This window comes from Parasteatoda tepidariorum, chromosome 4 (assembly GCF_043381705.1).
Source record: "Parasteatoda tepidariorum isolate YZ-2023 chromosome 4, CAS_Ptep_4.0, whole genome shotgun sequence".
Taxonomy (NCBI): Eukaryota; Metazoa; Arthropoda; class Arachnida; order Araneae; family Theridiidae; genus Parasteatoda; species Parasteatoda tepidariorum.
In genome coordinates, this window is record NC_092207.1 from 98,562,729 (window position 1) to 98,576,919 (window position 14,191).

The window sequence follows — 14,191 nt, forward strand, 5'->3', positions numbered from 1 at the left end:
CAGGTTTAAAAAATTCTGATACTTTGACACAATATTATCTCAGGTTGTAAAATTTTTAGTTTTTTGCTTTTTTAAACTGGTTTTATTTTAAATAGTGAAATATTTAAGGTAATGTTGCATAATCTGTAGCTCACCAAATATTTGATGCACTTGATCTTAACTAATGCAATTTTTTGATGGGTTTCTTTGGGTGGTTAATGCCACGGATTTACACAGATCTTTTAAAATTCTCTTATTTTTAACAAAACATTATAACGATAATGCAGTCAATTCGATAACGATAAATTAAACTGAATTTTTTCCTGATAAAGCAATTTTTTTAAAATAAAAAGCAGCCAGTTTTTTAGTTTAACGATGATGTTTCTATAATAATTACTACTTATAATTGCTGTCAACATGTCTGTCTAAATACTTCGGCATGCGGCCCTTCATAGGTTAGTCTGCTGTGCACGTGGCTCTTCACTCAAAAAGGTTGTGCACCCCTAAAGATTTGTAAAACCTCTTACAATTTACCTGATCAAAAATGTTGTAAGGTTGAAATATATTCCCATCTACAAGCTAAATTTCATTTTGCGCTAGAATACTTTTGATATAGTTAAAATTCCCTTAAAAAATTTAAATTTTCTTTAATTAAAGTAGAACTTAATGGAATATTTATTACTTTTTAAAAAATTTAATTCTATGAATAGTAAATGTTTTATTGTTGGAATTTATATTAAAATGAACTTTTGTATTGCTATCTAAAGTGATGAAAAAACAAAACTTTTCTCCATTGTTTTTACTTATTAGAATTAATCTTTTTTTCTTATAAAAAAAATCAGTTTTGAATTCTTTAATTTTAAATGAAATCTTATATTTAAAAGTTTATCTTACAAAAAAAGTACTAAGTTAACAGATAAAAAGAATTTAGTGCTTAGGACACTTTTGTTTATTTAAAAATGGTTATACATTCCCCATTAATTTCTGACTGTTTTAGAGTTACTTGTTCTTTCAAATATTTCGGTACTGTTTTTAAAAATCTGATTTTTTTTTAACGCAGTATTATTATGACAAGCAAGATTTTAAAATTCAAGAATTATGCTTATTTCCATATCAATTCATAGAATGTGCAAATTTAACTCAGGAATTTTTAAGTTAAGCTATTTCTCTTTGGAAAAAAAAATTCTTTTCAATGATAAATTCAAGAACTTTGTATATTTTGGGTTTCTTAAAAGCTTTACAAATTTTTGTGAAATTCAATGCAGTTTTCGCAATGGGTTTCCTTTTTTTAGGAGGATATAATGCCCTTTTCAGTTTTTAATGCCCAGAAAAGTCCTTAATAAAAGTTATAGAAAAAAGAGAAATATTGTGGCTAAAAATTCAATTTTAAAATTAGGCTTAGCTGTACTGTTTCTGCAATATTTAGGAAGAGAACCAAAGAATCGCTACCAAATTCTAATGTAACATTTACTATATTTAATTGCAACAAATTTCAATACATTCCTAAGTAGACACTATTAAAAATTATGCATATGTTGTACCATAAGATTTGTCGCAAGACTTGTATAATCCCCACATAAAATAAAAAAAGTGGTCTAACTAATCATTATTTTCACAATATTACAACACGTTCTTACGTGTCAATCTGAACATTAGATCAAATGTTATTTAGGTATCCCATTTTTTATTTTGCTCAATAATAACTAATGCATCTTTTCATGATGTGTTTACAGATTATATGAGCGCACAGTATAATTAAAATTTTTGAATTTACCTCTCATTGAAAATGATGGTTTAAGGCCAAATCTAGATTTCCCCAATGACGTACCACTGCCCTGCCTTGAGCTGTTGTTACTCGTAACAGAATCTAAAGATGATTGCAAACTGTGTTGTGAGGCATCGGGAGTGTCGAATCTAGTTTTAGGCTTCCTAACTTGGAAGAACCAGGGTTTTTTAGTGGTCAATGCTGGTGTAGATGAATGTCCTTCTTGTCTGGGATCAGGAGAGGTGGGTAGGGATGAATAACCATCAGGAGTCCTTCCAGTAGGTTCCTCATAACAACTACCACTGTCTGTAGAGGAAGAACTGTAAGATTTCCCAATGGGTGAGTGTTGTGGGAAAAAGTGTTGTTGCATGGTATAGCCATTTCGTAATTCTATTTGAGCTGGTTGAGATGTGTCTTCCATGGGGTTAATGTACAAATTGCTGGAGTTAATGTTCTGGTTAGGTGGGGTAGGTGGTGGCCGAGCGGTGAAAGGATCGTCTGCAGACAAATCAGCGAGTGAGGCACAAGGCTGAGAATTGCAAGTCGCATAGGTATCATAACTTTCCATACTATTTACATCCCATTTGTTAATAGTCTTAAGCTCTATATTGCTCAGTAGGTCGCACTGAGTCGATGGTTCTTGATCAATAAAATCTTTTACATCCTAAAAATTACAATATAAATCAAGTTAATAAAGAATAAAAAGTTAGACTATAAAACCAAATTTTGAAAAGCAATATTTTTGATTCAAACAATTTAAATTACAATCTAAATGTTAAAATCCGCCGTAGAAATTACAAATTTTTTAGTGGTATCATAATACACTCTCAAAATAAGGTGATTATGATTAAACTGAAAATTTCATGACAGTTAAATCATTAAGCAAGATTTGAAGCTAGTTTAAATGACTGAATAAGTAAAAATGCTAATTCACAGTTCAACAAATCTCTAATAATAATCATATTGTCATCGAACAATGGAATGCTTAAGATGAATAAAAACAATTAAAATCAGCATATTAAATATATTTATATTATTTAATTATTTTTTCTTTAAATTTCTCATGGAAATAAATATATATCATTTTAACTGTTGTGCTCACGAATGACATTAAAAAAATATATATAAAGTTTAAAAATAAAATTTGAAAAAGATCTAACTTGTTTTTTTTAGCTGATGGCATATGCTTATATGATATAGTGTGACATGTGATAAGGGATACTTAGTGACAAAGGGGAGGAGACGGATAGAAAAAATATGTAATAGCATTTACAAACATCCCCTAAGAGCTTTCTACGACTCATAATAAAACATATTTCAAGTATGATTTGTTTTCCCATTTAACAGGTCAAGAGACTTAACTCAAATCATGTAGATTTAAGAGATTATAAATATATTATAGTTATGAATCATCAATGTGAAGATCTGTTACTTTAGAAGTGTTTAGTTCATGTGAGTTTTCATACTTAGCAATAAGGTTTAAAGCTTTCAGAGATTTGAGGAACCAACAATAAATTAAAAAAAAAAGAAACAAGTATTTTTGAACACCCTAAGCTATCAAGCAATGAGCTTGCTAATTTTATTGATTATTTTATTGATTGCTCAACTATTTGCAATAACAGCTTAAAATTTAATAAACTCCACCAAAATATTTATGGATGTATGGAAATTTTTATTTAAAAAAAAAAATAATAAATATTTTTCTTGTCTTAAGTTTTTTTTGCTATAACTTTAAAAATATTCAGTAAAATTATAAAATTAGACAGAATTTTGGATGTAACTTAAAATGAATTACGAAATTATTATTTTAAAATTTGAAAAAAAAATTTTAAAATTGTGCAAGATATGAATATTTAAAGTAGCTCTTTTAATTTAAAAAGTTTTTTGTATTTTTTAAAAGAAAGCTCAAAACAATAAGGGATTTTCAACAAATATAATTTTGTTCTTACTGTCCAGTTATTATAAGATAGTGTAATTTTAAATACAGTACAGAACCCGTAATCCGGAAATCAGAAAACCGGAAAACCAAAAAACCGGAACGAAATTCAATAAATTTTCTCGCCATTATTTTAAAAAAAAATTTTTTTTCCTCATAAGATTTTAGGATTTTTCTTTCTTTTTTGAAAGATGTTTACCTTACCATCATTTTGGAAATAATCATAGTGTATTACTTCATCGTTTTTTCTTCTTTTTAAGATTATTTCCAATTTTTTTTAGTTGGGTTAAACAATAAAAAAACAGCTTTTTGTAGCGAGTCAGAAAACCGGAAAAATCAGTTATCCGGAATAGCAATGGTCCCGATCGTTCCGAAAAATCGGTTCCCTACTGTACTATATTATAATATTAATTGAAAATCCCTGATCATTTTGAACCTTCTTTTAAAAACTACAAAAACTACTTAGAAAATTGCTAAAAAAAATTTACGTTTTTAAGCTATTTAAACCCTATATAGTAATTTTAACAATGAAAACATTTCTTGTAAATTTTATTTTTCAAAAAGAAGAATGATGGGGGTGGGGGAATAGCAATAACACATTCATAGTATACAATTAAAAAAATTACCAAAATATTCTAGTATAATGGTACAACTTAGTGAGCATTTTTAAAGATATAGATGAGTTTTCACGCAAGTTTCTGCTTTCATATAACAGTTTTTTCATAGAAAACAAAATAATTTCCATAAAATAACTAAATTGAATAAAAATACATGTCTGCTATAAATAGCGAAAACACTTTATATTGCCACAGTAAATATTAATTTTTGCACCTTTTCATTTATATTTCAAATAAACTAAATACTGCTTTTTGATTAAATTGTGCAGAGTTCAGCAAAATATACTGCGTCCGAAGTGAAACCTAATTTTGATAGCCATGGTCATTCATTCTTAAATTTTACGAAAAAATTCTTTTTCCAGCATGTAGTTAGTACTGAAAAAAGTATTTTCACATAATCATGATACACTTATATAAGACCATTTTTATTTCTAAAACAATGTTTACACCTGTTTTTGGTGCAATATATACTAATTTTAAAACTATACCCACTTTACTCCACTCTGGGGTAAAGTAGGTATATCAAAACATGTTCTTTTGAATACATTACTGTAAGAATACAAACAAACAAAATACAATAAGTTATGCTTCATATTTAATCTATATGAATTAGATATTAATAGAATGAATATAAAAGGCATCGAAATTTTCAGTAAAATAAACTTAATAGTTTCATTTTCAAGTCTTCTTTAAAAAAAGGCTCAATTTTATGCCCACCTGATCCTACTCATATCTCGCGCATTTTTTAACAATTTTTTTATCAAATTTTAAAACAATGGCTTTGTAATTAATTTTAAATTGATACAAAAATTCTGTTTAATTTTGCTGAATATTTATTAAAGTTACATAGTAAAAAAANAAAAAAAAAAAAAAAAAAAAAAAAAAAAAAAAAAAAAAAAAAAAAAAAAAAAAAAAAACACACACAAAAAAGGTAGTTTTTTTTTAAAAATAAAATTGTCCATATCTCCATAAATATTTAATCCAAATTTATGAAATTTTATGCAGTTATTCAAAATAACAATTTAAGTAATTGCTACAAACTACAAGTTTATTACTTGATTTTCTGGCATAGGGTGTTTAAAAGTACTTATTTTTTTTCGTAATTTATCATTGGACCCTTAAATCTCTGAAAGCTTTAAATCTCATTTCTAAGTATAAAAATCATGTGAACTAAACATTTATAAAATTTCAAAATAATCCAAATTTAAAAAAAAAACGAAAGGTCTCTTCCAATATTGTAAGGTAGTGTATATTTAATAAGTCTGGGAAAACCGGTAATCACAGTAAACTGCATAAGCAAATAAAAAAACAACAACTATTGTTTAAGAAATAAAATAATGCTATTGTAACCTTTTAAAAAGTGTATATTGAAGCTAAATGTAAAGCGGCTTAAGGTTGCCTATTAACTGTTATTTGATTTAAACTTAATAAAACTACAGTTTTCATTTTAAATAATATTTTGCAAATAATTGTATACATAAAATTTAGTCACATATTGCATATGAAGTAAATAATTAACCAAATAGCCAACCGAAGAAATATATCCTTGTTGATAACTAGGTGGTATATTCGAGCTATTCAAATGATTGAGCGTATTGTTTGAGAGTCTGCTGTCAGATGGCTGGCCCTGTATGTCTAGTAGATTATTAGGATTGGCTATCATGACTCCTAAAGGCAACGATTGCGCCTGTGAGTTCTTTCGTTGAACATTTCCTATACTTCCATCCAAGGAGTGGTCAAAGTTTTTGTAACATCCTGCACCTGTGTGAAGTCGCGCAGAGTCATCCCCAATGCTAGTGGTGTCAATCTATACAAAAAAGTGAGATATTTTATAAATAGTAATTCCATAGCATGGATAAGGTGCTTCCGTAAAGTACCTTTAAATCTCCATTGGAAGGTATTTGACATTTACATATATATATATATATATATATATATATNTTTTATTGCATCTCTTGGACAGAATTTCTTTGATGTTCTTCAAACTGTTAAAATGGTATAGAAACGAATACAATATTTAATAAAGAACTTTATGAGTGTCACTTAAATAGCTCATTTCTTTTTGAGCAATATATTAAGCAATTTTGAAAAATGCATTAGAGTAAAATGTTGGGCCGAGAAAAATTGCTTAGTTTTTATGAATTGTAGATAATTAAATTCAATTATAATAATGGTATTATATTTCGCTTTTTATAAAAAAAAAAAACAAGAATACGGTTTAAAGTTTTAAAAGAAAAGAAGTTATGAAAACACTTATCAGCAGTAAAAAAAAAAGTTTAAAATGAATAAGTACTAAAATGTTATTTAGAAGGAAAAATATATCATAATGATGACAATATATAAGAAGGAGTGATTCAAGACTTGGGGGGGAAAAATAGGAAATTCCAAAAATTATTAACATCACTAAGTGATGTTTAAGCATTTTATTGCCCTTGTAAAATCAGTTTTATATTCTTTTCCCTCAAATGACATTGCCATCAAGGAAAAATAAAAGCCTCATTATATAATCTCACGTTTCTATTTTATGACTCCTACAAGTATCCCGAATTTAACACGGAATTCAATTATAATGTATAATCAATTGAATAAATATATCTTTTTAATGCTTAAAAACAATAAAGAAAAACACATTTTTTTACAACAAAAAAATTCGCATTTAAAGATGATTTTGCCTATGCCATCCCGAGGCATAAGGTTTGAATGAACTTATTTCCACTGGAATATTATTTTGGTAACTGAAATTCCCAAGTATTTAACAAAATGTTAGAAACATTACTTATGTAATTTAATACTTGTCAGTACTTAAATGTAAACATAAAATCTTGCGAACCTTAAATTGTTAAACAATACATAGAGTGATTTACCTGACTTTCATTATGGCCACTGTCCACTAAAACATCAATGAAATCCATGCTTTTTGCAAAAGCATCTCTCAGATTGACTCTGTGGAATGACACGATGCTGCCTTCTTTTTTGGCGCGATCAATAGCCTCCTTTCGCTTAAGAGCTTTGTCTCGTCTCATCTGGTTCTGATAGAATTCTGCAAAATTGTTGACAATGATTGGAATGGGCAGAGCAATGACCAGCACACCGCAGACGCAGCAGATGCTACCAACTAGTTTCCCTAGAGGAGTGGTAGGGTAAATATCACCGTAGCCGACTGTTGTCATTGTGATACTTGCCCACCAAAATGTTTCAGGAATGCTGGTAAACTTAGTCTCCTTCTCATCTTTCTCAGCAAAGTATGCAAGACTTGAAAAGATCATGACTCCAATGGCTAGAAAGAGCATAAGCAAACCCAATTCTTTATAGCTGTTCCTCAGTGTAAAGCCCAGACTTTGGAGGCCAGTTGAATGCCTCGCTAACTTCAATATGCGAAGAATACGCATAATTCTAAATATCTGCACCACCCTCCTCACATCTTGAAACTGATCCGTCTGCTTGTTTGATTCGATGAGAAAGGCCACGAAATATGGCAAAATTGCTAGGAGGTCAATGATGTTCAGGCCTCCTTTAAAAAATTTCCACTTGTTGGGGGCTGACATGAAGCGTAAAGCATATTCTAGTGTAAACCATGTGATACAAACTGCTTCTACAACAGCAAGTTTGTGGTTATCCTCTACATGTCCATCTTTACCTTTGTCTTGTAGGGCTGGTAAGGTGTTTAAAGTAAGTCCGATTGTCGATAATACAATGAATAGAATGGAGAGAACTGCTACAACCTGGAAAAACATCATGTAAAATCAAAAGGGCCGGAAAGCAAAAACAAAAAAGTTTCTACATTAATGTCTGGTAACTAAAGGCTTTTGTTGGACCACTGTAACGAGTAATCTTTAAACATAAAAACTAATAATAAGCTAAAATAAGATTGGGATCGGGTAAACATAAAGGCAAAAATAATAATTTGAAGCTTAAATATATACTGAGCTAAAATTAAAAAGTTCTGTTGACTTGAGGCATCAATTTAAAGTAACAGGATTCTTCAAATAATTAAGTATTTGTTTATCTTTTAGTTAAATATGCATAAATTTTAAAATTTGATCTTCCTCTTTAAAATATTTTTTAAAATTAATGTGATTTCAAATAATTTAGGCATTTTTAAAGAACCAATCGTATAATAGTATTATTTTCAGAACCAGTATTGGATCTTTTAAAATGCTACAGTCTAGTAAAAACGAATCAGTGCATTATAAGCTAAAACACACTAGCAGTCTCCTCACTTTATTTTTATATGATGTTTGAGAAGCAAAAAAATTTTCTTCTTCAAATATTTATAATAAAATATTAAATTTTTTTTTTCAATTTGTACAGTTGCAAAAATAAGGGAACTTTCTAAAAACCAGAAGGAAAGATGGAAGTTAAATTGATAAAGATGATAGCCAGAGTTGTGGCAAATGAATCAAATAAAAGATAAGATACATATGAAAAAAATAATACAAGAGATCAATTTTTTTCTTAATAATGTCCAAAATAGCATACTATATAATATTTTCTGATAGTACTGACATAAAATGAAACTTTTTAAAAAACAAGAGAAAGGAGAAAGTGAAAGAAAGAAATATAAAATACTACTGGCAGTGCTGTAGTTGGAAAAAAAATATTTGGGGGAATTCACCTTTTTGACATTGTAAGTCCAAAAAACGATCAGTTTTAATTACTTGGCTCAATTTAATTATAAAAAAAAGACATTCATTTTTTTGAAAAAAAAAAGGGGATTTGCTGCTAAATTGCATTATTTTAAATGCATTCATCAAAAAAAGCTCTTGATAAAATAATTACATAATATAAATGAGTAGGTACACAATTCTTCATTAGCACTTGAAAAGTACTATGACTATTTATTTGTTAAACACATTTCCCTGATAACATGAAAGTAAAAAAAAATGTTTATATGTACGCAAAAAAGGATACAGATTTGTTTCGTTAGAGTTTAACAGATAAGAGAGGTTTACATTTGCAATAACTTATGTTACTTCAAAGTGTCTTTATACAAATAAAGAGTCAGTGAATTCTATGAGTCACTCTTTTGTTATTTCTTGAACATAATTATTTGCTCTTAGATTGGTTCCTCTGCTTACCAGATTATAAAATATGTAAGACAGAGTTATAAAGAAATATCATATAATTTAATATTAACAATTTTACAAACCACATGAAATTAATTAAAAGTAACTTTATCTAAAGATTTTTTTCTCATTAAATACTGGTAATTGCAATTTAAATATTTACTTTAATTACTTAGCTAATTCAAAAATTTTAACACTATAAACATTTTCCCTGAAACTACATTTTTGTACACAGCTATTTTCATTGCATCTGTTTACAAACGAGCCTGAAAATTTCACCAATCAGACAGGAAAGTTCACTTGCTTTGATCTGATTGGTACGATTTGCACTTCAATAAAAAAAACTATCAACAAATGAATAAAGAGATCATGAAAAAGAAAAAAATTGGTTTGAAAACTTTTTTTAAATATTTCAAACTTTTTTACTGCAGCAAACCAAATATTTCGGAGAATGACGTTCCTCCTCAACTACAGCACTGAATACTAGTATTGTTAAGAAAAAATAGATGAAAATAAAATTCGAAAACTATGAAAGACAAATCATTTCCGTTTTATTTCAGAAGAAATACCATGTTAGGATATTTTTTTGATGTAGTACGAACATAAACTCATAGTTTTTTAAATTATGAGTCTTAAACTATGATATTTTTGTTGACAAATCAATAAATGTAGGTTTATGGTTGACTTATTGCAAACCACTAGAGAAAAAAAATTATATAGATGGATATAAGACTTAAAATAAGAGAATGTAATCAAGATCTTCAGAGGATTACTACTGCAATGAATAGTTGTACAGAGATGAAAAAAAAAAAAACAGCTTTGAATATTTAATTCATGTTTTTTTTAAGCAATTTACCGGAATAGATTTATCAACAGCTCTTGGTTTGATGTTTATCATTTAAAGAAATTTATGATGATGCATTACAACAATGATAAATTAACTAGTTCAAATTTCCTTAATTATGAAAATTGAGCATTCACACAATAGCAAATTATTGTTACGGTTCCAAAATTTCAAGACCAACCCAGTTTGGTGGTATTGTCTACATAGTGAATCGGCTACCTTTACAACCCAGATAAACGGAAAGTAAAATCTGAAGCTAGGCTAGCTTCAAGCCGTCATCAGAGATAGAACCCAAACTCTTTACATTGACGGCTCAGTGCCTTAATCACTGTGCATCAAATGTCGATTAGTTTTTAAAACGCTTAAACATTTGCTTCAGAGTCAAACTCTAATTTATGACATCATTTTGAATTTTTTTTACTGAGATGAATGCTTAAATGTTTTAATTCAACAACATAAATATACAGTTTATTGATAATTAACATAAAATAATTTTAAATTATTTAAAAAAAAGGAAGGAAGAATCAAATCACATAAAGTTAGACAGTGAAAATAGTTCATAGAATCAAAATTTAATGAATGATAAATTTAAAACAGGACATTCTTGAAAATTTTAGATACAAGAATCATGAGATTAAGTTCCTTCAACAATAACCATTCACACAAGCAATATCCTTAAAATATGTGCATATTATATGTGAAATAAGTAAATGAGAGGGTGCAGTGAATTAATAATTTAGCATATTTTGCCTCAGGCCAACAAACAATTTCATAATCGTCTAAAAATTAAAACAAAAATGTAAAAAGCCGGTGCAGAACTCACAAACAGCCAGAGCAATAATGAAGCATGCAAAATTCCATAAATGATGTTTTATTGTGTGTGTAACACCCGTCTTATACATTCGTGCACGAGGAAAGGGAATCATGCAAAGTCTGCAACATCTGAAGCTTCTGTGAATATACGATCGTTTCTCTGTCCATTCCAATCAACATCAAAAACGCTGACATTGAAGGCTGCATTGGTGAAAGAGATACATTGCATGTTACTGAAAAATAAATAAATTACTTAAACAAAATACATTTTGACAAAATAAAGAAAAAAGCACTGGAGGCGAGCAGGCTTTCATTTTCACAACAGAATAAGCATGACAAAACACCAAGTTGTAAGTTTTAAATTATAAAATATTTTTGATAAAGCAACAATGAGTGTCAATGATAGTTTTGAGTGCGAAACTTGCAGTGGTCCGAGCCCTTTAATGATAACCTAAAAATAGAAAACAGATTAGTCAACACATACAACATTATGTTTAAGAAAATTGAGAGAACCCTGAAAAAAAGCTCTAAATTCTTGGCAGAATTGAAACAAAATAATGGCAAAAAAGGAAAATTTAAATAACTTTTAAAAGGAAAGTAGTGTGTTACACCACAATAGTCCGAAAAAGAAATTACAAAAGTGACAAAATAGTTGGATTAATTGTTTTAAATTTATAAATAAGTAAAATTATATATTAATAATTATTGCCAAAGCAATTAAAAATTGAAATTTTTTTTTGAAAACTCAGTGTGCTGCATGCACGAAAAAAAGTGTGAGCATAAGTTGCATGGTACAACCATCAGTGTCAAATTGTTAATTTTTATTTATTTATTGTCAAATTAATATAAAGCCATTTGTAACATATTGTGGCAGATTTTAAAACCTACGCTGCGTCAGTTGTATGAGGTAAACAACCGCATTCCATATGATAGTATTTGTAAGTGAGATAAGTTTTCTCAATATTAATTTTATTAAAAATGAAAGCTTTTAAGAATAAAACACTTTTGTTAAATTTGTACTAAAATTTCTATATTTCACCACAAAATCAACAGCAAGAAAAAATCGTTAAACAGGTCAGTAGCCAGATTCTTCTCATAAAAATTTCAATGGTGACAGTTATAAGGTTTCATTTCTATGGAAGAAGTTAAAGATGATCTTGCCAACTGAAAAAGCACAAATATTCTTTAAAAGAACCCTCATTGAAATGATACACTGCAAAATTTTGAATATGAAGTACACTTAAAAAATAAAGTTGAAATTTCATAATAAAAAATAATAATAACATAACTTGATTAAAAACTTTACTTGCCTCAAAAATATACAAATTGGAAATACCAGTCGGCATGTTTCAAGCACTCAAAAATAGGCACCCATTTTTAAGAATTGCCAGACGTGAACGAGAAGAAACAAAAGTGATTTGAAACATAAAATGTAAAATTGCCAATGAAAAAGGGAAAAATAAAGGTGAGAAATAAAACTAGAAAAGCCACAGTGACCTAGAGGGGTAAATTGCGCTCTGAAAAGATGGTGAGGAACTAATGTCTTTTCCAGGAGAATCAGCGCTCATATGAATGAAACAAGATTCCAGGGTATCAAGATCAGCCGATGCGACTGGGGTTGAAGTAATTTGGGCTTTATCGAAATTGAATTTATGCCCAAGATTCAAATCATGTGCAGCAATCGATGTTTCTTTGATGACAGACATATCTATCGTTTTAAATCTAAATTTTTTAAGCATGTTTAGTTTGTCTTATGTAGTCAAAGTGGCACTCACAAGGAATGTGGTAAATGCCCCAGCAATTATCAAAACTAATAGGATCTTTAAAATACTTGCATTTAATTTTGTTATCAGGCCTAAAATGACTTTAAAACCAAAACGGGTGAGGGTTTCAGCAATTTTATAACAACGGGAGGAAGAAAAAGAGGCAACAAGTTCTCTGTTGGGAGGAAGAGGGATGTAAAGTGAGTTCAGCAAAAGCTGAATCAACTATGTAAGGGTTAGATAGGTCCAGCAATATCCATACTGTTGAAAATTCCCATGATTTTGTTTCTCAACTAACATCTTTTCCCCTGCAATAAAACTATACTCTCTCTCTTTTGATGGTGTTTCGCTTTTCATTAATGTCTCCATTTCTGGCACTGTTGATTGTTGCTACGATTGTAAGAATTTCACTACTCTTTTATTGAAATTTAAGATATTATCCCCCAAGTCAATTCCCGTATTTAAACTGCTTTTCAATTTAATAGTAATTTCTACAGTACCATCTTTACCCATGGGCACACCCAAGCAGTATCCAGGGGTCCTAAGCACTCAAAGGACCCTTGAGAATCTTACTTTTTATAAATTGCATTAAAAACTAAGAATAAACAACATTGTCCTATATATTTTTTAAAAATAAATATATTCTATTGAATGAAGAGTGCATTTTGTTTTTCTTTCTACTGTAGCGATTCCCTTCTGGAAGATCTATTTTTAGATCAAGCCCCCAAATTGTGCCTCTTCAGCCTACCCTGAGAGGCCGGGATTAAGGTTTTTACATCATTCCAGTGAGTATCCCCTCAGCGAGCAGTCGCACACAAACTTGTTACTTGTTACGTTTTAATAAATTTATATTAAGTTTTAAATCGTCATCCTTGTTCTCACTACACATTGGAGTCCTCATTAATTAGTGATTAGAGGAAATAAAATTACACCTTGAAATCCTCTAAACTGGTGACCCGGAAAATAAACAAAATAAAAATCTACTGATCCAGAACAATGGGTGACGCTGCCGCCGTAGTGATCCCTCCCTTCATACGAGCTGACCCGGCCCTTTGGTTCTTCATGCTAGAATCAACCTTTGCCTTAGCATCTCCAAAGGCAATAACAGAAGCAAAAACGAAATACAACTACGTCGTCGCACATTTGCCACCTGATACTGCGACGATCGTGCGAGATGTAATCATGAATCCGGATATAACTGATCCCTACATGGATTTGAAAAATAAAATTATCGAAAGATGTGGGGAATCTAAAACAGAAGAAATCAGACGTCTACTGGCTGGAGAAAATCTTGGGGATCGGAAACCTACAGAGCTCTTGCGAGACATGANGAGTTCCCATGTCTTATTATTGCATATCTTAAAAATGCGTTATATCACGTATATGGAAGTTTTTTAATTTTGATTTC

General features: G+C 29.4%; 1 protein-coding gene across 5 annotated transcripts in view; it reads right to left on the bottom strand.

Moving 5' to 3' along the window:
- LOC107441203 (potassium voltage-gated channel subfamily B member 1) overlaps positions 1-14,191 on the bottom strand; it is a 42,393-nt gene that overhangs the window by 10,714 nt on the left and 17,488 nt on the right. For 4 of the 5 annotated variants that reach the window (XM_071180226.1, XM_071180227.1, XM_071180228.1 and 1 more), the window contains exons 3-5: positions 7,162-8,019; positions 5,829-6,104; positions 1,754-2,408 (exon numbers count right to left, since the gene is read on the bottom strand). In XM_071180226.1, the coding sequence (XP_071036327.1) occupies positions 1,754-2,408; positions 5,829-6,104; positions 7,162-8,019 (1,789 nt within the window). The remainder of the gene's footprint in view (positions 1-1,753; positions 2,409-5,828; positions 6,105-7,161; positions 8,020-14,191) is intronic. The other variant, XM_071180230.1, reaches the window with a different exon arrangement.